The sequence below is a fragment of the Micropterus salmoides genome, unplaced genomic scaffold, assembly GCF_014851395.1.
Source record: "Micropterus salmoides isolate LMB-PRFRI ecotype aquatic unplaced genomic scaffold, ASM1485139v1 Ms_hic_scaffold_2, whole genome shotgun sequence".
Classification (NCBI taxonomy): domain Eukaryota; kingdom Metazoa; phylum Chordata; class Actinopteri; order Centrarchiformes; family Centrarchidae; genus Micropterus; species Micropterus salmoides.
The window spans coordinates 32,876,915-32,902,161 of record NW_024041150.1 but is presented as its reverse complement, the minus strand read 5'-3'; the positions used below and the strand labels follow the sequence as shown (position 1 = coordinate 32,902,161).

Below are 25,247 nucleotides of genomic sequence, written 5' to 3'. Positions count from 1 at the left end.
GTTAGTTGGTAATTTGTAAATCTATTTTTTAGCTCCTGTAAGAGAACAGGAAACGACAGAAAATACACCAATTGAATAGTAAATATCAATATATTTTAACCCAGTCGGTAACAGCCGGTCATAATGGACAGACTCAATCTGGGATTACTCAAATTGGGACATTCTGTCAAAATCAAACATGTCATGAGAGCGAGTGCAAAACCTGATGGTCAGTAAGACCAGGTTACTAGCTAGATAATGGACCGTAAAAAAGATAAAGGCTGAGCTGAAAAATTTAGAGAAAACAAGATGACGCTGAGTTTAGCGGCCTCGCTGTGTGCTTTGTTTTGTTTTGTTTTTGTGTGTTAATTCAGTGTTGGCTGTCTTGAACATGAACATCAGGGGAACAACTCCAGCGGATTTAGTTCCCACTTTTCTCGCGTCATCAGTGTAATTATTGGACATTTTGGTGAAGGGCTCTCTGTTGTTCAGGTGGTGAAGCACGTTCGCCGTAGGTGACTCCGCACATCGGTACCGGCAATATTTCTCTCCAACGTGTGCTCACTGTGCAACAAACTGCTTCAGCTTCTGGTGGGGAAAAACAGAGACTTTTATTCATCTTCTATTCTGTGCTTCAAGGAGACGTGGCTGTGTGAACTGATACTGGACTCCGAGCTGCAGCTGGCTGGCTTCTAACTCTACAATGCAGACCGTGACATGGAGGTCTCCGGCAAAACAAAAGGTGGAGGTGTCTGTTTTTATATTAACAATAGCGTAGTGAGGACATCAACGAAACGGACCTGTGAAGCTGTAGAGGATTTTCAGGCGTGTTTGGACAGAAGATTTGGCGAAAGAATAAATAAATACAGACGCACCAATAATGAGCTGGGACTGTTACTGAATGTAACACGGGAGTGTGGCGGTAGAAAACAGACTGGGACTCGTCGCAAAGTAAACGCAAACACACAAGTGTTATTTGCACGTTACAGAATATTTTAATAAAAATACCAAGTCAAAAACCCCGTTAGTAGCATCCTGTTTCTGCTTTGCATGACTTATAAGACCCAATCAGAAAGCCGAGCTTGAGCGGTTGCTTCATCGTTTGTAAAGACCTCCGTTTTGGCTCGTCTTCACTAAAACGCCCTCCGGAGTTTTGAAACGGGGTCGGCAGCATTTCCAAACTTCTCCATTTTAGGTCTTTGTTTTTGCCGTTGTAGTCTGGATGAGAGGTGCAAACGTAGCGAATGGTCTCCATTTTAATTTGAAAATGCGTGGATGGGGCCTAAAGGATCAGTTCTCTGCAAACGCCATTTCTGTCTGGAGGGGGTTCAGACAAATCACTCAACTATAAACCCAAAGTCCCACTCCATCAACGATTCTCTCAGCCCTTGTCCACCATCTCCTTCTCCCCCTCCTCAGAATTGGCCAGCTTCACCCCCTCCCCTCCTCTCTCCATCTCAGAGGGGGAAGTCAACAGGCTATTCAGGAGGCAGAAACCCTGCAAAGCAGCTGGGCCGGACTCTGGCTCCCCATCCACCCTGACCTCACCTGAGACATGCCATGTGCCAGCATGCTTCAAAGCCTCCACCATCATCCCTGTCCCCAAAAAATCACGGACCACAGGACTAAATGACTTCAGACCCGTCACCCTGACCTCTGTGGTAATGATGTCCTTTGAACTTGTGTTGTCCCACCTTAAATCCATCACAGACCCACTCCTGGACCCCCTGCAGTTCATCTACAGAGCCAACAGGTCTGTAGATGATGCAGTAAACATGGCCCTTCAATACATCCTCCTCCTCCAGCACCTGGACTCCCCAGGAACCTACACCAGGATCCTGTTTGTGGATTTCAGCTCTGCTTTTAACACCATCATCCCAGCCCTGCTGCAGGTGAAGCTGTCTCAGCTGAACGTGCCTTACTCCACCTGCAGGTGGATCACAGACTTCCTGACGAACGGGAAGCAGCACGTGAAGCTGGGAAAACATGTCTCTGACTCCAGGACCATCAGCAGAATCGGTTTGCAGCTAGCCTCATGAACAAGGCCCGGGTCCCCCACTGACACACCGCCCTTGCAAATAATACAAATGTTTTTGTACATTGTAAATATTATTTCATTTCATATCATGCATGTTCATATCATGTTGTTAATTGTTCATCTTTGTTGTTGTATTTATTATATTGTCAATTTATATATTTACACACAATATTCTCTACCGTTGCAATACGTCTGCACAACACAAACCCAGAATAATGCACATGTAATATCCGCGACGTTGTTCTTTCTCTGCAAAGCTCTATTCTTTTTGTTGCACCTCACCAAAGATAATTCCTTGTGTGTGTGTAAAACACTACTTGGCAATAAAACTCCTAAAAAGGTCTTTTGAGGCTGCCAAATGTGTAAAATCAACTGAACTCTTTTTATTAAAATAAAACATTGAATACATGGAAACATAGACTAAAGTATGTTATTAATCCTTAAGTAGGGTGGAACACAAGCTTCTATTACAGGCACCCATTTTCAATAGTTAGATGAAGTATAATAAGTCATTGGCTTACATCTATTCAAAACTAGAATGCTCAGCCAGCTCAGCTTCATTTTTTGGCTATAATTAACTACCACAATCCTTAAGATAGGAGGAGCCTGTGCACACACACACACACACACACACACACACACACACACACACACACACACACACACCTCTGCTGATTTATTGCATGTTTTGTATGCTTTGTTTTTATTGACTATATTTCATTTTTGCTAAGAATAGTTAACAGTGATTTACTTTCTAAAGTTGTCGATCATTGATGCTAAAGGTAAATAAATTCTATTATTATCATTTGTGTATAATATTGTTGTAAGAGCTGGTTACCAAGGCCAGAGTACATATTAACCTTCTCTGTTTGCAATCTGATTGAGATATGTTTATGGCATTTTGAATGCCGTGTTTCATTTTGGAGAAGATATGAGGCATATTGCATCTTGTGTGTGCAGTTTCAGGAATTGTCTGTAGAGTTTTCAAAACGTGTCTAAGCAGTTGGGGAAAAAAACACTTTTGTGTGCGTTAAATAGGTGATTCTCATTTTTGAAGTGACGAGAAGTTCTTAAAAGTGATTCAGTGTGTTTTAATGTGGAAATACAGACATAGCCAAGCTGAAAGAATAAGGCTAAGTCAGACATGTCCTGGTTTCTCTGTAGTGTCCGAGGGTTTTTGGAGTTTCAGTGGACCCAAAGATTGCTGTGGATCCGAGTACAGACTAGCTAGAGAGAGTAGATTAAGTGTACTTCTCTGTTTATTCACTTTTCAAAATAATTGTAACTCAATTATTTATCAGCCTGTTTTTATTTTCCATTTAACTCATTTAACCCTGATTATACACTGCACTGTAACTTTTATTATATTTTAATGTGTATTTTTTCAATTTTCCTATGTTGCTTTTAAACTTTTTTATATTTCCCTGTTGCTTTTATGTTTTATGTATAGCACTTTGAATTTCCTTGTTGTTGAAATGTGCTATACAAATAAATTTGCCTTGCCTTGCCTATGTTCATAGATGTCATGGAAAGGGGAATTTTCTTCTGTAATTTAATTCAAAAGGTGAAACTTTTTATATATTCTAGATGAATTAATAAAGTGAAATATTTCACTTTATTTATTTGTTTTATTCTTGATGATCACAGCTTAGCCAAAAAAAGTCTAAATGGATTTTATCAGGAGGGTGGCTGATGTCTCCCTTTGAGACAGAGTGAGAAGCCAAATCATATGTGAGGAGCTCGGAGTAGAGACGCTGGCTTGTTTGCGTCAAAAGAAGCCAGCTGAAGTGGTTTGGGTATCTGGTAAAGATGTCCCCTGGAAATCTCCTTAGAGAGGTGTTCCTGGCTCGTCCAACTGGGAGGAAGCCTCAGGGAAGACCCAGGACTAGGTGGAGAGATTATGTCTCCACACTGGCCTGGGAATGTCTCCCCCAGTCAGAGCTGGCTAATGTGGCTGGGGAAAGGGAGATTTGCTACCCGACCCCAGATACGCAGTTGAAGAAGAAGAATACAGCTTACAACTGGATATCAAAAATCCAGTATCTCAAAATGTATTATGATTTTAGAAGAAAATAATTTCTAACAGATATGTCGACCTGAGAAGAGCTCTAAACAACTAATTAACTCAAAACACCTGCAAAGGTTTCCTGAGCTTTAATCTCTGATTCTGGTGCTAACAAGGACCTTTTCCACGATATTCAAATTGGTTTAGATGCACCTGCAGGATAACAAATTTCTTGCGAGCAGAAACTTTACTAGTTTGTCTTCCTACTTTCCAACTTTGGATATTCTGTCTTCAACAGCCGTCATTCAGACCTCTGCCAGCCAAACCAGCCAGCCATTTCACTCTGCCACAATTATCTCTGGATCTCCTCTGTAGAACCTCTGCCTCACCCACCTGCCACCTGATTTTGCTTTTGGTCACATGACTTCTTTCTTTGTAAGGCCTTGATTAGACAGACAGGCGGTGCCCACATTGGTTCATGGTAAATCACAAGAATGTTGTAATTCTACTTTTTACATGCCATCATTGAGATAGAGAAAATAAAAGATTTGACAGCTTGAAAACATTCTTAAGTTGTGAGACACAACCTCATAGATTATGTGTGACTGAAACAGGATTTTCAGGTTTGTTTTGCAATTTGTCACGGCAACCCTTGCATTGTTTCAAAACGCAAAAAAAATTGGGAAGGTCTGCTTCTATATCATAAGCCAACAAGGTTCTTTCCAGACATCGAATGATCTATTGTTGGGGCACAAATCAGAAAAACAACTTGGATTAAGTAGATCTTTTTGGCACTGAAAATTTTGGCACAGAAATTTTCAGGATTGGTGCTGGGGAAAGGGAATCTATTAAGAATACATTTTTGAGGGATTAAAATTAAAGTAAAATTTGTGACAACCAAGCATTTGTGTTTACAATGTTTGAGCCACATCATGCTTGGTGGATAATTGCAAGTTATAGCACTTAGGAAAAGATCTAAATTCTAGTCGATTTATTTCAGATCTTCTGTTTATAAATTAATACAATTTCTGCCCAATGGTAAATTGATTAAAGGGACTGCATTTACTGCACTCAATCAATCATAATCTTGTATCAGCAACAAGAAACATTTCCTCATTCCTAACCATTTCCTGGTGTATTGTTTGATATCAATCTTCGTTGGGCAAGAAAACTAAACATAAAAAGGACAGCGACAGAGGGAGAGGCTGTCTTTGGAGTTGGATGTGTTGTTGTTCACTGTCTTTGTGCAGACTATGACATTCACTATGTCGCTCTTTCTTCTGCTGCTGCTGGTCTGCAGCACCCAGGCTTCTCATTTTTATGGAACAGTGATGACTTACTACCCAAAAAACAATAACGCAAATGGATCAATTACGGTATGTACAGTTTTGTTCTAATCCAATTAATTCAATTTGAAATTTGACAGTGTGACAATATGACAAAAGTGAGTATCTAATTTCTGTGATGTTGGTAATACAGTAGAAAGTGCAGTAAAACCTGTATCTTAAGTCCTTAGAAGTCCTAAGAAGAATCATAACAAAACATATTCTCTAAATACTCTAAAACTATACTGTGCAACAGGGGCACTCAACTGCTTTTGTTCAAGGCCCAGAATTTCTCTGAGCAGACATTGCTTTTATAGAGGCTTAATCAGCTAGTGTTTAAAATTTACAATTTTACAAAATAAATGTTTTTTATTGCCTATTTTTATTGCAAATCGCTGTGAACATACTAAATCAATATCTAGCCTACTTAATTAGAAATGCACTCAGACTTTCTCCAAGAAGGCTGTTCACTGACGAATGATGGATAAAATCTGTAACTGTAAATGCAACTGCAGGACGCAGTTCTGACTGGTTGGAAATATTAATCAACCTTTTTTTGTGCAGCCAGCTATTATATATTTGCAACATTATTGTGCATGTGACACCTGTAGCTACCGCTCGTAACAGCAAATGCGGGTCAATATTGCAGGTCATAGAAGTCTTGGGCAGCTAAAGAAACTATTATCAGGCAGTAATTGGTCCTTTTTCCATAATTATGTGAGCAGTCATGATCTGACTTTTTGCTTCACAACACGAGTCTGTGAACAGCGAAAGTGAAAGGAGATGGTCAATGTTACCTGGTGAGAAGGTGGAGGTGTGCAGCCTGTCGCCTGCAGCTCTTCACGATCCGCTGAATCTGCTCTTCACTGATCTTTGCAATATCTCAAACTGGCCCGCTGTCATAAAATGTTGAAAATGACCTTTGTCTCACTCACCTTCCTGTGACGATTTCAAAATTAAAGTCAACTTGTGTTTTGCTAGTTAAATGCTTTTAATGTGAAGATGCAGCAGTAGGAAATGTTCAGTTTGCATTGGCAGTAACTTGAAAGAGCATTAGACCGGGATTTTCACGGGAGTTTCTATTAGGGTACTGCAAATTTATTATTATTGCAATACTTTAATCAGTGGCCACTCTGTGGGCAGAATGGGAAGCTTTGGGGGTCGGATGTGGCCCTCGGGCCACCAATGATATTCTCTGCTTTACAATACAGGAAAAATATTAATAATAATTGAGTTTTGGAAAACATCTTTCCATGTGGTTCTTGTTGTCTGTGTATGAAACCAATGTGATAATAACCCTGTTAGGCTATCTAAATAAACGTATACAGTTTTACAGTTTTAGGTCTTGTAGGGAAGCATCTTCTCCTAATAGTCATTAATGCATATGACATAATTCATCTTCACTGTAATACAACAGGTGGACCTTCACTATAAGTTGAACTTCCACTTGTGCTCTCAATTTGCCACATGGGCCTGCTTCAGCGGTGATTGTGGGACTGACAGTGATGTAGTGTTAAGCGAGGTTGATGAGGAGATCGGCACATTGGAGTGGTGTCAAAATGAGGGAATCATGACTCGCCAAGTTTCCACCAACGCTCCTTTTCAGTTGTGGTAAGTGCACCATGACAATGCAAAACATAACATAATATTACTTCTCTGTCATTTTCAAATCATTACTAAAGGTCTAAATCTAAATCTGAATATTTAAATCTTTTCCAAACTAATGGTGAAAGTATCTCTATGTTTTACTTAAGTATCTGTGACTTTCACAGCCAGTAATTTAATTTAGTCTGTTGCCACAGCTTTAATGTAAAAGATGGATTTTACTATGTTAGTTGAGGATGGAGTTCATTTTTAACTATTTTGGACTGCAGCAAATTATTATTTTCATGGATTAATCTGCTGCTTCTCTTGACTGATTGTTTGGTTTTTAAAATTCAGAAAATAGTGAGAAATGCCCTCACAATTACCCAAAGCAGCACCTTCACAATGCTTGTTTTGTTCCACCAGCAGCAAAAAGAAGTAAATAATCAAAATAATTCAAAAGAAAAGCAACAACTCCTGACATTTGTGAAGCTGGAAACATGACAAATAACTAAACAGTTAAAATAGTGGTCAGAAAAATGTTGCGAAGTAAAAAGTACAATATATTTTTCTGAGATGCAGTGGAGTAGAAATATAAATTGGCAAAGTTCCTAAAATTTGTACTCAAGTTAAGTACTTCAGTAAATGTATTTGCAACACTGCACACTAAGTGCACATTACGAGGTAATATCTTGTCAGCTGTACACACACCTACAATACATCTGTTCATGCATGTTCTCAGCAGAACAGTAAAAACTGCCTTTCCTACTGAAGGTTAGCTGGTGGTAACTGGATAGATAACATCGTAAATGGCATCATAAACTGGAGAGCCATTACTCTGGTGGAGCTGAGGAACCGGTCAGACACCAACCAGGCAAACAGATCACCCCAGACCACCATACTGCCAGTTTTGAGGTAAGCCTCAATGTTTGTGTTTCTATTGTTTTGTTAGTAAAAAATACACCTTATGCATATGCATCACATTTTGAAACATCATTAGCACCTTTAGTACCTTACAGTACTTGTTGGAAGCAACAAGGTGATGAAAGGCCTCTGAACTGAATTTTCATCTGAAAATGTTGTATGTTAGTCTGGCCATCTGGAATATCGGGACAATTCCTGGTGGGCAGCCTTCCTTAGCCTTTACTTTTTTACTAATAACGAAGAAGTTGGCAGAAAGTTGAGCAACACAGGCCAGTCCTTTCTTCCCACACCTGTTGGTCTATTCCATATGAACATAGGTGCAGCCCAAAGCCCCGCCCCTTCAGTCTCACTCACACCACAGCGACACTGAGAGCTGGAAAATGAGCTACAACAGAAAATGGACAAGCAGAGTTTAAGGATTGGGCTCAAAAGTTCAGAGACAAAAGAGTCAAAGGTCTTTGCTAAATTGCAAATAAATATAACAAAGTAGCCGACTCGTTCAGTAGTACTAGTACCAGAGCCCGGTTCAGGGGTGAAAGATTAGACAGAGTGGACAACAAAGCCAGAGATGGTGCAACTGAACAGTATGCATCTAAATGTGTTAATACAACGTGTTATCAGAATCTATCAGTGAAATGCAAATACTGTTGGTCAGCTACTGTTTTGGAAATATACTAGATAGAAAGAACAGAGGTAAAGAGTAGACTACAGTAACTGTGTGTTCAAACAGGCAGGTGGAAAAACTAAAATCTGATTCCTAATGTTAATAAAGCTCTGAATGTACATTTCGCTGTCCTGTGGGGATTTTTCGTGAAATAAATCACTTCAGTGTCGGTGATTTACTCTCATGTAAATTTTATTTTGCTAAAATAAACATTTTCATTTGATTGTTTTTGTCATTCTACATGACACGTGATAGAATGTTTTAGACATTTACAAATGTTAATTAGTACATTTTTATTTAATGTCTGTTGTGGCACTGCTGCTGTGTTTTTGTAGTTTTTCAAAAATAGTGCCTTCATTAGTTAATTTATATATTTTATTTGTATCCAGGTTGACGATCGGTGCTGCTCTCTTAGCTTACGTTCTATTTTTGGAGAGGTGTTCAACCAGTTTTTTATTATGTGTACTACCATGACTTAAAGCCAACGAGCTGACCCTTAGCAGCAGTTAGACAGTTCTCTGTCTCAGAATGGATTGTGGATATTTTATTTTTTTTTATCTCGAGGCTACCCCACCCCCACCAGATAGTTAAGTAGAAGAAATTGGTTAAGTTCAAAAAGCATTAACTTTCCTAATGAAAACAATAAGAACAAGGTGTGTGTGTTTGTTTGTTGTCGTGTATTTTGTGTCGGGCAGCGTTTCGCTGAGAAACACGGACTTAAGATCTGTCCGGGTTTCCGCTCCGTAGAGGAGTGTGCGTTAGCGGTGGCGGAGGTTGTCGGGGCCGGCAGTGTGAGATCTGCGGCCAGGATGAACGGGGCGGTGGTGATCTTTGTGGATGAAGTACAAAAAGCTAACGCCGCCATCACAAGCGGTATTGTGGTGAATGAAACCTTTGTACCAGTGCTGCCTCTGGCCTCACCGGCCAGAAGGGTGATTTTGTCTAACGTCCCCCAGTTCATCAGAGATGAAGTGCTGGAGAGAGAACTCTCCAGGCATGGAAAAATAGTGTCCCCTATTAAAAAAGCCCTGTCTGGGTGTAAATCTCCTTTGCTCCAGCATGTGGTGTCTCACAGGAGACAGTTATTCATGATCCTGAATAACAGCAATGAAGAATTGAACTTGTCTTTTCGGCTGAAAATTGATGGGTTTGATTATGTTCTGTTTGCCACGTTAGACTTATGAAGTGTTTCGGCTGTGGAAAGGAGGGTCACGTGATCCGAGTGTGTCCAGAAAAACCTGCCGGTACTGAATCTGGTCAGACTGCTGGAGAGGGAACATCAGGGCAGAAGGAAGCTGGAAAAAAGGGAGGAATAAGTGACAAGGAGCAAAGAGGCAGAGCTGAAATGAAGAACAGGGAGGAGGAAACAGGTGGAGACAACAGTGGTGATGGTGAACAGATGGAGGGAGGAAATCAAACTGTTAGCTGCAGATAAAAGGACACATCAAACTGTCAAAGCATCAGTGATGAGGGAAAAGAGGCAGGTGAGTCTCAACAGAGTTGTGAGACTGTGGGTGCTGATATAGAAAATAATGAGGAGGAGGAAAATGGGGAGGATGAGGAAGAGGAGGAGGAGGATGAGACGCAAAATAGTAAGACAGCTGGGCCAGAGGAGATTTTGGCAGGAAGTGCAGATATAGACATGGTTGGTGAGGAGAGCAGCCTGACAATTACTCGGCAGAAAAGAAAATCTGAAATCGACAGTAAAGGCTCAAAAGAAAAGAAGGTTACAGTCAGCAAAGACAAGCAGAAGCAGACTGTGAAGGAGTCGATGGCGGAGTATGACTCCAGTGTGGAAGGCCGTTTTGATGCAGACAGTGAGAGTGATGTCTCACTGAACAAAATAACACCAGGAGAGCTGAACGAACAGATTTATGGGGTTGAGAAAATCAAACTGTTTCTACAGAAAACAAAGAACGTAAAAGGGGTAAAAGTTGAAAGTTTCTTTCCAGACAAAGAGGCTTTTCTTAACTCAGTCAAGTCACAGCTGAGGGCCAAAGGAAGAGAGGGTTTAACTGAGCAGGAGGTTTACAGGTTGAGGAAAATAGTGGTGAAGATCAGACATGAACTTAATGAAGAAGATGGAGAGGAATCAAACTAAAGGTTTTCTTTTTCTCAGTCTGTGTGTGCTGTCTGGTTGTTTTTTTATTTTTTCAATGAGTGATTTTAAAGTTGCTTCATTGAATTTAAATGGCGCTGCGGACATCAGAAAAAGGATGCAGCTATATGAGCTGATGAAGCTGAAAAGTGTTGATGTGATGTTTGTCCAGGAAACACACAGCGACAGGTCCAGTGAAACTGACTGGAGATCAGAATGGGACGGCGAGGTCGTGTTAAGCTCCTTGACCTCAGTGAGCGGGGGGGTAGCCGTCCTTTTCTCTAAAAAGTTTCTGCCGATTTCTTATGAACTTAAAGAAGTGATAGAAGGAAGGCTGATGATGGTCAGAGCCAAGTTTGAGTGTTTCACTCTCACATTCATTAATGTTTATGCTCCTAATGTCGGCTCAGACAGAGACCGTTTTATTAATACTCTCAGTGACATTCTGACTAGTTTTGGTTCAGATGATTTTTTGTTTTTAGGGGGAGATTTTAATTGTACTCAGAATGATTCTTTGGACAGGAATCATGTTGAACCTCATGCTGCTTTGAAAAAGGCAATTAATGAGGTAATAAAGACACATGATTTGGTGGACGTTTGGAGGAGGTTGCACACTGAAGACCGACAGTACACCTGGTTGCATACAAGAGAAAATTTTATTTCTTTGGCTCGACTGGACAGGTTTTATTGTTTTAAACATCATTTTAGTGTTTTTAAGGCATGTAGTATTTTACCTGTACATTTTAGTGATCATTTTTTAGTGGTCTGCAGTGCTTTTATTGCAAAAACTGAAAAACGGAGTGCATACTGGCATTTTAACACCAATTTACTCAGTGATGCTAATTTCAAAGATGGTGTGGTTTATTTCTGGAAGGTGCATAGGGCTGAAAGGAACAGTTTTGTTTCTTTAAGACAATGGTGGGACTGTGTGAAGGTTAAAATCAAACAGCTCTGTCTACAGTACACTCTGAATGTCATGAGGGACATTACTAGATCAATGACAACTCTAGAGACTGAGATAGTGGAACTTTTAGGCTTGATTGAGTCCACAGGAAATCGAGAGCATTTTGCCCTCAAATCTAAAAAAGCTTTGTTAGCAGACCTGCTGGGCACCAAAGCCCAGGGAGCACTGGTTCGTTCACGTTTCCAGAGCATCAACCAGATGGACGCTCCGTCCAAGTTTTTCTTTGGCATGGGCAGAGCAGGTACATCCACACATTACAGTCAGCTGATGGGGAAGAACTCACGGAGCCTCATGAGATCCGGAGACGGGTGGTGCAGTTTTACTCTGAGCTGTATAAAGCGCAGCATGTGGAGCATGAACAGCTGTTTGAGTGTTTCAGTGAAGGCCTGCCCAGAATCTCTGGAGATGACCATCCTGAGCTGGAGGAGCCTCTGGTTTTGGAAGAGCTGCATGCTGCCCTGCAGGGGATGGATGGAGGGAAGGCCCCAGGTATTGACGGTCTTCCTGTCGAGTTCTACAAGACCTTCTGGAAAGAGCTTGGTCAGGACTTGTTAGATGTTTTCAATGAAAGTTTTGAAAATCAGACCCTGCCTCTGAGCTGCAGGAGAGCTGTGATAACCCTGCTGCCGAAGAAAGGAGACCTTCAGGACGTCAGAAACTGGCGCCCAGTCTCCCTCCTCTGTTCGGACTATAAGATCTTGTCCAAGGCTCTGGCTAACCGTTTGAAGCAGGTGATGGAGGAAATCATTCACCTGGATCAGACGTACTGTGTGCCTGGTAGGTCCATCACAGACAACGTGTCGTTAATCAGGGATGTTTTGGATGTCTCTAGTTCTTTGGGCACTGACCTTGGTCTCATTTTGTTAGACCAAGAAAAAGCATTTGACAGGGTTGAGCACCTTTATCTTTGGAAAGTTCTGGAGCGTTTTGGTCTCAGCCCACGTCTCATTGCTATGATAAAAGTTTTGTACAGAGACATTCAGAGTGTGCTGAAGGTTAACGGGGGTCTGAGTGCTCCCTTCACAGTAGGCAGGGGTGTCAGACAGGGCTGTCCTCTGTCTGGGATGCTGTATACATTGTCCATTGAGCCCTTGCTACACAGAATCCGGTCCTGTATTCATGGTTTGGTTTTACCAGGTTTTAACACACCACACGTTTTATCTGCTTATGCTGATGATGTCATGCTCCTGGTCAGAAATCAAGCTGAAATTAATATTGTTGTCTGAGTTTGGTCTTATCTCTGCTGCAAAAGTGAATTGGACAAAAAGTGAAGCTCTAGCGGTTGGAAACTGGTTTGGTGGTCTTCCGGTCCTGCCGGGGGGGGGTTGGGATGGAGAAATGATGGTATAAAGTATCTAGGTATTTATCTTGGCAAAGAAGAAATGGTGAAAAGGAACTGGGAGGGCATGATAGAGACGATGAAAGAGTGGAAATGGCTGCTTGCTCAGATGTCCTTTAGAGGAAGAACTCTAGTAATCAACAACCTTGTAGCTTCAGCACTATGGCATCGTTTAGCTTGTATGGAGCCACCTGCTGGCTTACTCTCAAAACTACAAGCAGTTTTAGTGGACTTTTTTTGGGACAGGTTACACTGGGTACCTCAGAGTGTGCTTTTTTTACCAAAAGAAGAAGGGGGGCAAGGCCTGGTACACCTAGCAAGCAGAGTGGCAACTTTTCGATTTCAATTTGCACAGAGATATCTGACTGGTTTTAAATACCCAGTATGGAAAGAGTTTGCAAGCAGCATTTTAAGGAGAGCAGACAGGTTAGGACTTGACACTGCTTTGTTTTTAATGGATGTTGGTTATTTAAATTTGTCTGTATTGCCTGATTTTTATAAGGGAGTTTTTAAGGCCTGGCACCTTTTTAAGAAGAGACGGTTGGAGCCGTCAGTCTCCCTGTACTGGTTACTGAACGAGCCTCTGATCGGTGGATCCACAATGGACATACAGGACAGTGGTACACCAGGCCTCCATCACACACTCCGTTCTGCTGGCGCTACAACTCTCAGACGGATAGTGGATGTAGCTGGACCTGGTTTTATGAACACTGAGGCTGTGGCTGCACTGATTGGACTAAAATCTGTGCGTCACATGAGGAACATTCTGAATGGTTGGACTAAAAAACTAACAGCAGCGGATAATGAGCTGTTGAGGATGTACTGGAAAGGTGAGGAAGCTCCGGACGAAGAGGACCCTTTTCCAGAGTTGGGACTGGTACCCAATCTTGTCTATTGTTGGATGTCAGGCATCAGAAGGTCCCAGATCTGCACACGGTGACGGGTAAAATGATTTACAGGTGTTGTGTGAAGGTGTTGTGTAAAAACAAATTAAATGGTAGAAGTGACACAGTGTGGAGGGAGAACCTGGGGGTTAGTAACGCTGTGAAGCCCACCTGGAGAGTCTTTTACAAACTTCCTTTAAAGAAGCGCACAGGTGACTTACAGTGGAGAATATTACATGGTTCTGTTGCGGTGAATTCTTTTATCTCTGTGATTAATCCCTCTGTCTCTGACGGCTGTCCTTTCTGTGGGCTGCTGGAAACTGTTTTTCATTGTTTTTTAGAGTGCAGCAGACTGGGGGAACTGTTCAATGTGTTGGGGTGCTTGTTTTCTTCTTTTAATGAAGTATGGTCTAACACTGCTTTTGTTTTTGGAGCAGGTTACAGGAAGATCAATGCAATAAAGTGGCAACTGTTAAATTTTATTGTAGGAAAAGCCAAACTGTCCATATACTTGAGTAGAAAGAAGCAGGTAGAAGGACAGCTGTGTGGAGACGTAGTCCCTGTGTTCACCTCTCTGGTCAAAGCCAGAGTGTTAGTGGATTTTAAGTTCCATCAGCTGATGAACAGCTTGGATGTGTTTGTACGTCAGTGGTGTTATGATGATGTCATCTGTTCTGTGGTGGATGAAGAAGTCAGTTTTAGTCGTGTTTTCAGCTAATTTGATGTTTTTATTCGTGTGGAAGTGTTTTCGTTTTTCTAAATGTCAACCGTTTTTGATTCTCTGACTTATTGAGTGTTGCTATGTTTTTGAATCAGTGATGTTTTATTAAAGTGGGTTTAAAAAGTTAAAAAAAAGTCTCTCTCTCTCTCTCAGAGTTCCTTCAAACTGTCAGAGAGATTTCAACCTGTTGGCGTTTGACCCTGATGGAGATAAAGTTGAATGCAGATACGGAAATGAAGCACTGTCAGAGTGTAACCCCTGCACACCGCCGTCTGTTCTCAACCTCTCACCAGTGAGTCGCCAAAGTCCACAGTAACACTTCTTTAAATACATTTTTACAACCTGACTCAAAAGTATGAAAAGGAAGACCACACAAAGTCTGTTAAGTTGGCAATAAAAAAGTCAGTCAGCAGTATGTATGAAATGTAATGAATGTATTTATACAACACACACACACACATTTACATACAGGTATACTATATGTGTGTGGTATAGATTTTTTAACCTTTGACCAGTGGGACAACAAAAAGAATAAACTTAGAAATTACGCAAAGAAACCATGACGTTGATAGACCAGAACTGAAGGAAAACATCATGTAGAAAAAAATTACAGCAGTAGGAGTATGCTATATTTCCTAAAATAGCCTTACGGTGAAATTCTTACAGCAAATAAAATGGAATGGAAAATGTACAGTCTTGTATTTTCTGAAAGAAAATAATTGAGCTGTTTTGACATCTTGTCCCTTTTTGTCTTCTTGCAGTCTTGTACTTTGTCATTCAGCCCCACCGATAGCATTAATAAAGGTCTGTGGGCTGTACAGCTGGTGATGGAGGACTTTCCCACACAGAATATCACCCTGACTCAAACTAACGGGACACAGACAACAATAACTACCATCAACGCTATAAGCAAAATACCTGTCCAGTTTGTTTTAAGTGGTAAGACCTTGTTTTGTCAGTGTGTCGTTTAGCTGCACTAAAGTTATAGAAATAATCTCAGTATTTGAGTTGATCTTCAGGAAGTGAGACAGTTGTAACAATCTTACCAAAACTAAATAAATATAGATATTATCTTATTATGACAATTTTCTTGTTTAATATGCTGATGTTTAGAAGGCACCAGTGTTTCACATATTAGCTTTGCATGCTAACATTTTCTAACAGGCACTAAACACAAAGCTGATGGAAATGTCAGTTTTTAGGAATTTTATCATAAACGGAAGGATGTAGTAAATAAGATTGATGGACGGACCAACCCACGTTGCCATCCTCATAAAACTTCAGTGTGGCTGAAATTTTTACTTTTCCTAATGTCCAGTGGATCGAGCGGTGCCGTCCTGCACAGAGGGACTCTATCTGCCCAAGTTTCTGCCTCCAACCCCAGACAACAGAGCTCAGCTGTACGCCCCTGTCAATCAGACCCTGGAAATCCGGATCAATGCAAAAGCAAATAACTCCACGTAAGTCAAAATTAAAACTAATTGAGAAGAAGTTTGATCTTAAAATGCCACAGTTTAATGATGCCCTGCAGATTTCTTAGATAAAAAATACTTATCCACAACATGACATCAGTCTGTTAAAGGTGCACAAAGAGTCTTGAGTTGCGTAACAGGTTTAACAAGAGTGCAACAAAGTGTACAGAACAAACTGTATAGTGCTGCTAAGAAATACACAGAGTAGGTGTAAGCATAAACAGCAGTATGCATGAAAAACATCACTAGAGTTTGTGAAGGCATTGGTAGACCGCACCATGTTTTTTCAATTTCACAAGCTTCAACTTTTAAAGGCTAATACTGGCTTGACGACTTTAATGCAACTACGAAAAAATAATCAGCAACCCATCTGACTCAAATCAGCCAGCAGCTGCCAAGAAGGAAACAAGATTAAAAACAAAGATGAGTCAGATGAGAGTAAACTCTCCAGCAGAAGAATTTCAATCACGTCGTCACGAAAAACAGGTTTGCTACATTTGTTGGGGTTTGGAAATGCTTGTTTGACATGCAAAGTCTTTTCTTTTTCTGTTTGTTAAAGGATTTCTGATCTGCTGTTCAGCGGGCCGTACAATATGAACCGGATTATACTGGGAGCTGGACAGTACATCCTGAGTTGGACGCCGTCTGAAAACCAAATTGGAGAAAACCATCCCGTCTGTTTTGTTGTCCAGGCACTTTTCAAGTCAGTCACTTCTCCCATGAACATTACCTTAAAGCAACACACATGACAAAAAACTATAGAAATACCTAAAATTAAAAAATAGAAACTGTGTGTTCTTATGGCCAAAGTCATTAATATGTATATCCAGGTATAATATAGTCTCTGTAATGGAAGGATACTGGATATTTGGGGGAAAAAGGTTTTTCCTTCAAAATCTACTCTTAAGATTACGTCTTTGTAGTGTCAGCTATCTGACCATTAAGAATTAGTTTTTTTCATAGATATTCCCATACACTAATTTACTTTCTTGCAAAGAGTTTAATGAAAAGATTGATAGCACTCTCATGTCTATACAGTGATTACAGTATGAAGCTGCAGATGTTTAGCTTAGCTTAGCATAAAGACTGGAAACAGGGGAAAAAGCTCACCTGGCTCTTTCCATAGGTTAAAAAAATTACCTCTAAGGCTAATTAATTTACATGTGACATCTCGTGTGTTTAACTCGTATAAAACAAAGTGTAAAAACGACAAGCTGTGGTTTAAAGGGGATTTATGAGCAGGACTAATTCTTGGCTGGCAGCAATGACTTTCTGGACTCTCGGCTAGATGACTTTAGTTTTTTCATCTAATTCTCAGCAAGAAAGTAAATTAGCATATTTCCCAATAGGTCAAATTGTTCTTTTAAAATGGAGGATGGCTTACTTTGGCCAAAGTTGAGTCCCATCTAAAATAGCATCTCTGAGCAAATAATACCTTGTTGAGAACTGTATGTATAGATGTATACTGCATAAGTGTGACCATGTCCTCCTTAAGCAAGAAAAACTTTCTATCTTGAAATATATAAAAATAATTTCTGACATAATATTATTAATAATAATTTATTTCCACAGTACAGTCGAGTATCAATCGAAACTACGATGTGTGATTGTTAATGTTGGATATGGTGAGTACAACCCTTCCTTTTTAGTTCATGTTTAGATTCAGTTGTTGATTTCCTGGATAATGAAGTTCACCAGTAATCTATGTTTTATATTCACCTCTGTTTACAGACCCATACCCGATCCCAAGTGAGTATGACAAATGGTGATGTTTCACTCTACACTGTATCCATTTTAATCATCTAATGGACATATAAATAGCCATAAATGGCTAAATGACAAGTGAAGGAGCTAAGTGAGAACAATGACATTGAATTTAACTGAAAATGAAGACCTCGTCTATGACCGCTGTATTACTCAGTTTCAGCACCTTCTGACCTGCATTATAATGTTGAGTTACTGTGTTTCTAGTTTTCATAGGTCTGAAAATGAAGGTTTCCGCTCTGTCTTCACTGTCTGAGGACTACATCTATGATAAAATCATAGAAAAGGTTAGTATCTTCTTATGTAATCAGAAATCCTCTCAATGTATCAGATAACTGCATTTAGACAACGGTCAACATTAGTAAACTCTAAAAATTGACAGAAAAAATAAGAGTAAGTGCATTTCCAACGACCTGGTTTTGTGTGCATTTTCAATTGGGCTTAAAAAACCCTGAGCAGAATAACACTATAAAAAAGTTTTTGTTGAGGTGAACAAGTTGGTATATTAATAAAAACTAAATGTGACAAAGAAGATGAATAAATCATAATGACTTGAATGTAGCCTGTGATGTAAACTTCCACTGAAGAGATGAAATATGGTGGCAGAGGAAGACACAACATTCATTTATTCTTATGCGGAGACTGTAAAGTTCCTCAGTTAATGTCCACATGGTTTTCCATCGTTTGAGGCTTAACTAGTGATCTTGTAATTACATAGTCTCATTGTGTCCTCCTCTTCTTCTACAATTATTTACTTGAGCCCAACTGGAGAATTAGCAGCACCAATATTCGCATAACAGTAGTGGATGGACATGGGCGTTAACTGTCCTTTTTGTGATTATATTTAACATTTGCTCTACATATGGACGAATGTTGACTAGAGAAACTACGCAGCACACATGCAATATACAGACTGGGACTGTAGGAAATATCAACAACAAGTTGCATCTTTGGTGAATATTCCAGCCTGGAGTCCCACTTATACCAAACCTTTAGTGAAGCTGTTTTACTGGTTGTTGTGTTTTAACAGGAGCCAATTTTTTAAGGCTGCATCAGGGTCTTTCCTCTGGCTAACAGCTGGCTAACATCTCTAACAGTGAGAAGCACTGAGACTGTCACAGGTGGTGAAACTGAAATGAAGCATTTTTATCGTGCAGCCAGTGTAAAAAAGTTTACAGTTTAAGTAAATTCATCTGATGTGGAAAACTTGAACTCACGTGCAAATAGGGCTGCAATGCCAACTGGTACTCTATTGGACCGGATCAACTGGAGAATGGGAGAAGCAGAAGAACGGAAATCATTTTAATCATTAATGATTAAATGAAATGAATTTAATGGAAAGAGGATGCTTGTACAAGGAAATATGAAGGCGAATTTGAAGTGCTTCATACTTTTTTGTTTCATTTTGGAAAGCGGAAAGTGAGCATCAAACACTTTCTAGTGCTGACAGGCATATTTAATGTTACGTAACATGCAGTTTGACTTTTGGTGAATGACGTCTTGTTGAACAAATGAGAAGCAGCCACTGATTCCATTAAAACAGAGCTGAGCAGGTCGATCTAGATGAAAACATAAAGGAGAGATAAGGATAAACAGCTGTGTTGTATTTGGGGTTTGGAGCACAAAATAAACTCAAAATAATTTGTATGTACCTCTGTTTAGTTTACTTTCTCAAATCCTTTTACACAGAACCATCATATCTGAGAACGTAGTGATCATATCTCAGCAACAATGTTTTTATCTTTCCAGATTACAGCTGAAATGTTGAGTCAAGGAGTGCCATCAGACCTACCTCCAAGCCTCGTGAGTAGTTTTAAACTGAACTTTACACCCACAGCGACCTCTGCTGTTTCACCTTGAACATTTATTGAAAGAAATGTGTTTTCAGTTGTTGAATAAATTTTTTTAAATGTTTTTTCTGCTTTTGATTTTATGTCCAATGTGTACTTTTTATTTGACTATTTATATTAAAATCAACCGCAAAAACAAAATCTCTTTAATAAGATTAAGCTTAAGTGACAATTGAATTTACTGTACAATTGTAATTTAGAGTTTCAAAACCATTGCAGCAGAAATGTCTTCATGTCACTTCCTGGTTCATTGTCTGATCTAAAATAAATTCTTCTGTGTGGGACTCAGACAGAACGTTTTGTCATGTGCCACAAGATAATAAAAACTATAGTTTAAATTCATGGAACGAGGAAGCTTTTAAAAGGAAGTATGAGGGTGAGTTTGTGGTACTTTAAACTTTTTTTTGTTTGTTTTGAAACAACAAGTGAGCATCTAACAATTTCTAGTGCTGACAGACATATTTAATGTTACGTAACATAGAATTTGACTTTTGGCGAGCAACATTTTGTTGGACAAATGATAAGCAGCCACTGTTTCCATTAAAACAGAGCTGAGCAGGTCGATCTAGATAAGATAGGATCAACATCTGTATTTTATTTGTAGTTTTAGGTTCATAATAATCTGTATTGATCTTTAGTTTACTTCCTCAAATCCTTTTCTCCCACTGTACACAGAACGATCATACCTGAGAATGTTGTGATCATATCTCAACACCACTGTTTTTGTCTTTCTAGATTAGAGCTGAAATGTTGAGTCAAGGAGTGCCATCTGACTTCCCTCTAAGCCTTGTGAGTAGTGTTAAACTGTACTTTACACCCACAGCGACCTCTGCTGTTTCACCTTGAACATTTATTGAAAGAAATATGTTTTCAGTTGTTGAATAAAATGTTTTAAAAGTTTTTTCTGCCTTTGATTTTATGTCCAATGTGTTCTTTTTTATCTGACTATTTATATTAAAATCAACTGCAAAAACAAAATCTCTTTAATAAGATTAAGCTTAAGTGACAATTGAATTTACTGTACAATTGTAATTTAGAGTTTCAAAACCATTGCAGCAGAAATGTCTTCATGTCACTTCCTGGTTCATTGTCTGATCTAAAATAAATTCTTCTGTGTGGGACTCAGACAGAATGTTTTGTTATGTGCCACAAGATAATAAAAAGTATTGTTTAAATTTTTTTGTTTGTTTTGGAAACAACAAGTGAGCATCAAACAATTTCTAGTGCTGACAGACACATTTAATGTTATGTAACATAGAATTTGACTTTTAGCGAGTAACATTTTGTTGGACAAATGAGAAGCAGCCACTATTTCTATTAACCCCTTAACGCCGATTGTCGCGAATTCGCATCATACCTCTTCACTGCAGACTGCAAGCCAAGATAGCACATGGATTCCCCCAATGCCTGTTGGTGCATATACGAACCTGATACAAACCTAGAACCTTTTACAAGCTCTGGTTTCTCATTTATGCCTGTTGTCGCTAATTTGCATCATATCTCCACATACCTGAATTTATATCTTTTCTATGTTCTAAAGACAAATTAACAATCTTAAATTAATTTAACATCAGCTTGAAAGCAAATGAAAACACAAATTATTTCTTTTTATTTTTTTGATCATAAAAAAATTCAGGCGTTAAGGGGTTAAAACAGAGCTGAGCAGGTCGATCTAGATAAGATAGGATCAACATCTGTATTTTATTTGTAGTTTTAGGCTCATTATAATCTGTATGGATCTTTAGTTTACTTCCTCAAATCCTTTTCTCCCACTGTACACAGAACGATCATACCTGAGAATGTTGTGATCATATCTCAACACCACTGTTTTTATCTTTCCAGATAAGAGCTAAACTGGTGTGACCTGCCATCAGACCTCCCTCGAAACCTCGTGAATAGTGGGAAACTGAACTTTACAACCACAGTGACCCCCTCATCTTGAACATTTATTAAAAAAAATGTATTCACAGTCGTTGAAAATTTGATTTTTACGGAAGCCCTAAGCGGCCATCCATTCAAATATTTATTTTACTCCGATGTAGGAATCTTGAGATAACAAACCATAGCTGAATACAGGGGTTGGATCGTGTTTTTCTCTCAGTACAGGACTCATAATCCAAGGATTGTGTATTTGACTCCTGCTGTCAGCAACTTTTTTTTCCCTCTTTTGTGTGTTTTTTTTACTATCCTCTTCAACAAAGTTGTTATGAAGAGATTCAGCGGTATCCAATCAAACATTTCCTGATGGCTATTTCAAAGGTTCAGAAATAGCTGTCAGGAAATGTATAACGTTAAATGGATTCACCTGAATGAGAAGCACAGTATGTCCTCTGCCTGGGAATGATGGGGAAATGAAAAGTTCATAGGTTGATGGAAGTGGACCAATCTCCACTCTGTTCATAAGAACTTTGTTGAAGAGGATTATGAAAAAGATTAAAAACTTCTGTGAGGATCAAACAACTCCAAGAGGATGAGTCCTGTGCTCTTCTAAGCTAACCCGTGATACAGAAACACATAGTAAAATTACCTTTAAACCACTGTTAAACTACTGTTTTGTTATCTCGAGATCACGAGATAATTATCCCGTTATCATGGGAAATCGGAGTAAAAAAATGTTTCAATGGATGGCAGCTTATGGCTTCTGTAGATTTTTCTTCTGTGTGGGATGTACTTTAGGGGACTAAGCCCTGTTTGGGCCGTTTTCTCTATTTTTACATTTGGGCTTATAAACCATGTGTTATGGAGTTGTAACACCATGTGTTTGGTATCTATGGATTCAGAACACCTTAAGCTAACATAATCATGCATGTAATTTGTTTATTAAGGAAGTATGAGTGAAAAATGTACAATAAACTAGAGAATTTCAAAAACGAAAATTAGATTTGTCATTTATCACTGAAAATCACATCATAGGCGTTTTTTCTTAGGCATGCCACTGAGCAAAGCAAGGCCTCTCCAGGAAGTTGCAGAGGGGCACCTGGCATGCCCCACACTGCCAGGGGGTCTTGTTGTACACTTTGCTTGCCTTGCAGTGATCACAGTACTTTCTGACGTCTGCAGGCTTATGTGCAGGGTTTGCTGGGTCCAACGGGGCAATGGGCAGGGGTGTGTGATGAGTTGTCCTGTCTGCAGCCGCTGTTACCTCAGTTGTCACCCCGGCAAGTTGAGCAGAGAGCTCCTCCATAAAGGCTCTGTGTGTAAGTGGTGTAGTGTTTTGCTCTTTACACAGTTCTTTGTGGAGGATGTAGCTGTTGCATGTAGCTATGTCCACAAAGTGTAAGAACATAGTCTTATATCATCTATGTGCTTTGTGGTGAGCAGTGGTGTATTGTTATCACAGTAAATGTGATAACCACTTCCCAAATACGGTTTGTCCAGGAGGCCCACAACTGCGTCATAGGAAAGTCCAAAGCCAGTAGGGAACTTTGCCTTCCCTGTGTACACGGTAAAGCTAGACGTGTAGCCATTTGTAGAGTCGGCCAAGATGAATAGTTTGAATCCCTACTTAGTCGGTTTGTCCTTTATGTACTGTGTCATTCCTGTTTTGGCTTTTGTTGCCACCATCCTCTCGTCTATTGCCAGATTTTTGTTTGGCTGGTAAAAGGACTTGCATGCTACCTTGATTTCAGTTGAGGCGAAACAGTGGGTCATGGTCTGATGTGCCCTGCTAACTGTGGGCTGGATGGGAAGCTTTGGCGTGCCGGATGTTGCCCACGGGCCGCCAAATGATGATCACTGCTGTACAATAAAGGATTTATCAGGTATTTATCATGTAAAAACAATAAAATAAAAATTTTATCTTGGAAAACATCTTTCTATGTGGTTCTTGTTGTCTATGTATGTAACTGGCCCCATGTGATAATAACCCTGAAATGTAGTGGAGTAAAAGTATAAAGTTGCATGAAAACAAAAGACTCAAGTACAAGTACCTCAAATGTGTTCTTAAGTACAGTATTTGAGTAAATGTACTTACAACACCGCACACTTTATATTTAGAGGAAATATTTTGCAAGTCAGCTGTACTTACACACACACCATTTCTCTCTCTCTCTATCTGTTTGTTCAAACTGTCATGACAGTAAAAAACAGAGTGTCAATTCAACTCTTTGAGAGTTAAGCAAACAAATACGTGTTATAAGTTCTTAAAATTTGTTCATGTGGTATTATGTCAACCTGTGATATATTACACAGGGATGGACATTTTAACACTTTATTTAAAAGAAAGAAAGACATGTTATAGAACATTAAACATTACTGTAAGCTATTATTCCATTTTATATCACTAATTGTAAATGGTGACTAAAGTGTATTTCTAATGAGGCAGAGTCGGTGGTTATAATGTGTTATGGAACATGGTCGGAGATTATTGCCGCACAGTGGTATAAACTGGTATTACTATAGTTATAAAACATTAAATCAAAAGGTCATAATACGTTATGAACTTTGCTATAGTGCCTAATGCATGTTTGTAAGTGATTATAACAATTGTTATAATGTCTTATGGACGCATTATATCGTGTTATAAATATATTCATAAGTCATTATAGCGATGACCTTCATAGAAAGTGTTACTAAATTTACTTCAAAGCACGGGCCACTTCCTGTTGACTCGGAGGCATTGCGAGGCTATCCAGCCAACCAATCACAGTTCTTATGGTCCACATCGCCTCTACGTGTAGTTACACTTTTTAGGAGGTGCACGTCAGACTATGACGTAGGCTTCAGAGTAGGGTACGAGGCTACGTAGAGGCTACGCCGTCGATTCAACATTCGGTAACTGCCATTCAAACACAACTTGTATAAACTTACTGTCATTGACGCACACCTCTTAGGAGTATAACACGTTTCTTTAGTAATATCTCGACCCACCAACTAGCACTCACACAACATAATGAGCATGTGTCTGATCCACTGTTCCATCACCACCCACCACTCATACCAAGTCTTGAGGGAAGCTCTTTTGCTCGTTGTTGAGTTTTTGCTGTGACTGCTTTTTCACGGCTGGGCATTAGGATCCTTCACTGACTAACAGCTGGCTTGTAAAATGAAGTATGAGTGTAATTTTTGTTTTGTTTTGGAAAGCACAGCCAGCGAGCACTTTCAAGTGCTGACAGATGCGTTTAAACTTCCGTAACATCCCGTTTGATTTTTTGTTAACAGCCCTGTGTCTCAGTTTAGTTTACTTTCTCAAACCATGCTCCCCCACTTTACACAGAACCATCATATCTGAGAAAATCATGATCATATCTCAGCACCACTGTTTCTATTTTCTGTCCAGATTAGAGCTGAAAAGCTGAGACAAGTGCTGCCATCAGACATTACTCTAAGCCTCGTGAGCTAGTGTGAAACTGAAATATGGAACCAAACGACCCCTGCTGTGTCAACATGAACATTGTTTTCAGTTGGCTGCCAACTAAATCTGCACAACTGCAGTTGCTTCAACTCTACTGTTAAGCAAACAGCTTTTCAAAAGCATTGTTTGTAAAGGTTATGTTCATAAACTTAAATCAGAGATTAAATAAACAACACAGCAACCTTTTCAGACTAATTAATAATTTTGTTGATCATATATATATATATATTAAACATGTTTCCAGTTTTCACATTTACAGAATGTGAGCTGAATGTGGTTGTAT

At 39.5% G+C, this 25,247-nt stretch overlaps 1 protein-coding gene across 3 annotated transcripts; it reads left to right on the top strand.

Moving 5' to 3' along the window:
• The first annotated feature begins 5,214 nt into the window (after window positions 1-5,214).
• LOC119913166 lies at window positions 5,215-22,487 on the top strand. 3 transcript variants are annotated; one of them, XM_038732518.1, is made up of 13 exons: window positions 5,215-5,398; window positions 6,765-6,958; window positions 7,706-7,846; window positions 14,679-14,817; window positions 15,287-15,464; window positions 15,844-15,985; window positions 16,557-16,700; window positions 17,570-17,622; window positions 17,729-17,746; window positions 17,969-18,048; window positions 19,511-19,564; window positions 20,347-20,400; window positions 21,454-22,487. In XM_038732518.1, the coding sequence occupies exons 1-13, from the start codon at window positions 5,276-5,278 to the stop codon at window positions 21,472-21,474; spliced, it is 1,341 nt and encodes a 446-aa protein (XP_038588446.1). In that variant the 5' UTR covers window positions 5,215-5,275; the 3' UTR covers window positions 21,475-22,487. The 3 variants fall into 3 exon arrangements, with proteins under 3 accessions (XP_038588446.1, XP_038588448.1, XP_038588447.1); XM_038732520.1 differs by lacking the exon at window positions 19,511-19,564; XM_038732519.1 differs by lacking the exon at window positions 20,347-20,400.
• Window positions 22,488-25,247: the final 2,760 nt, after the last annotated feature.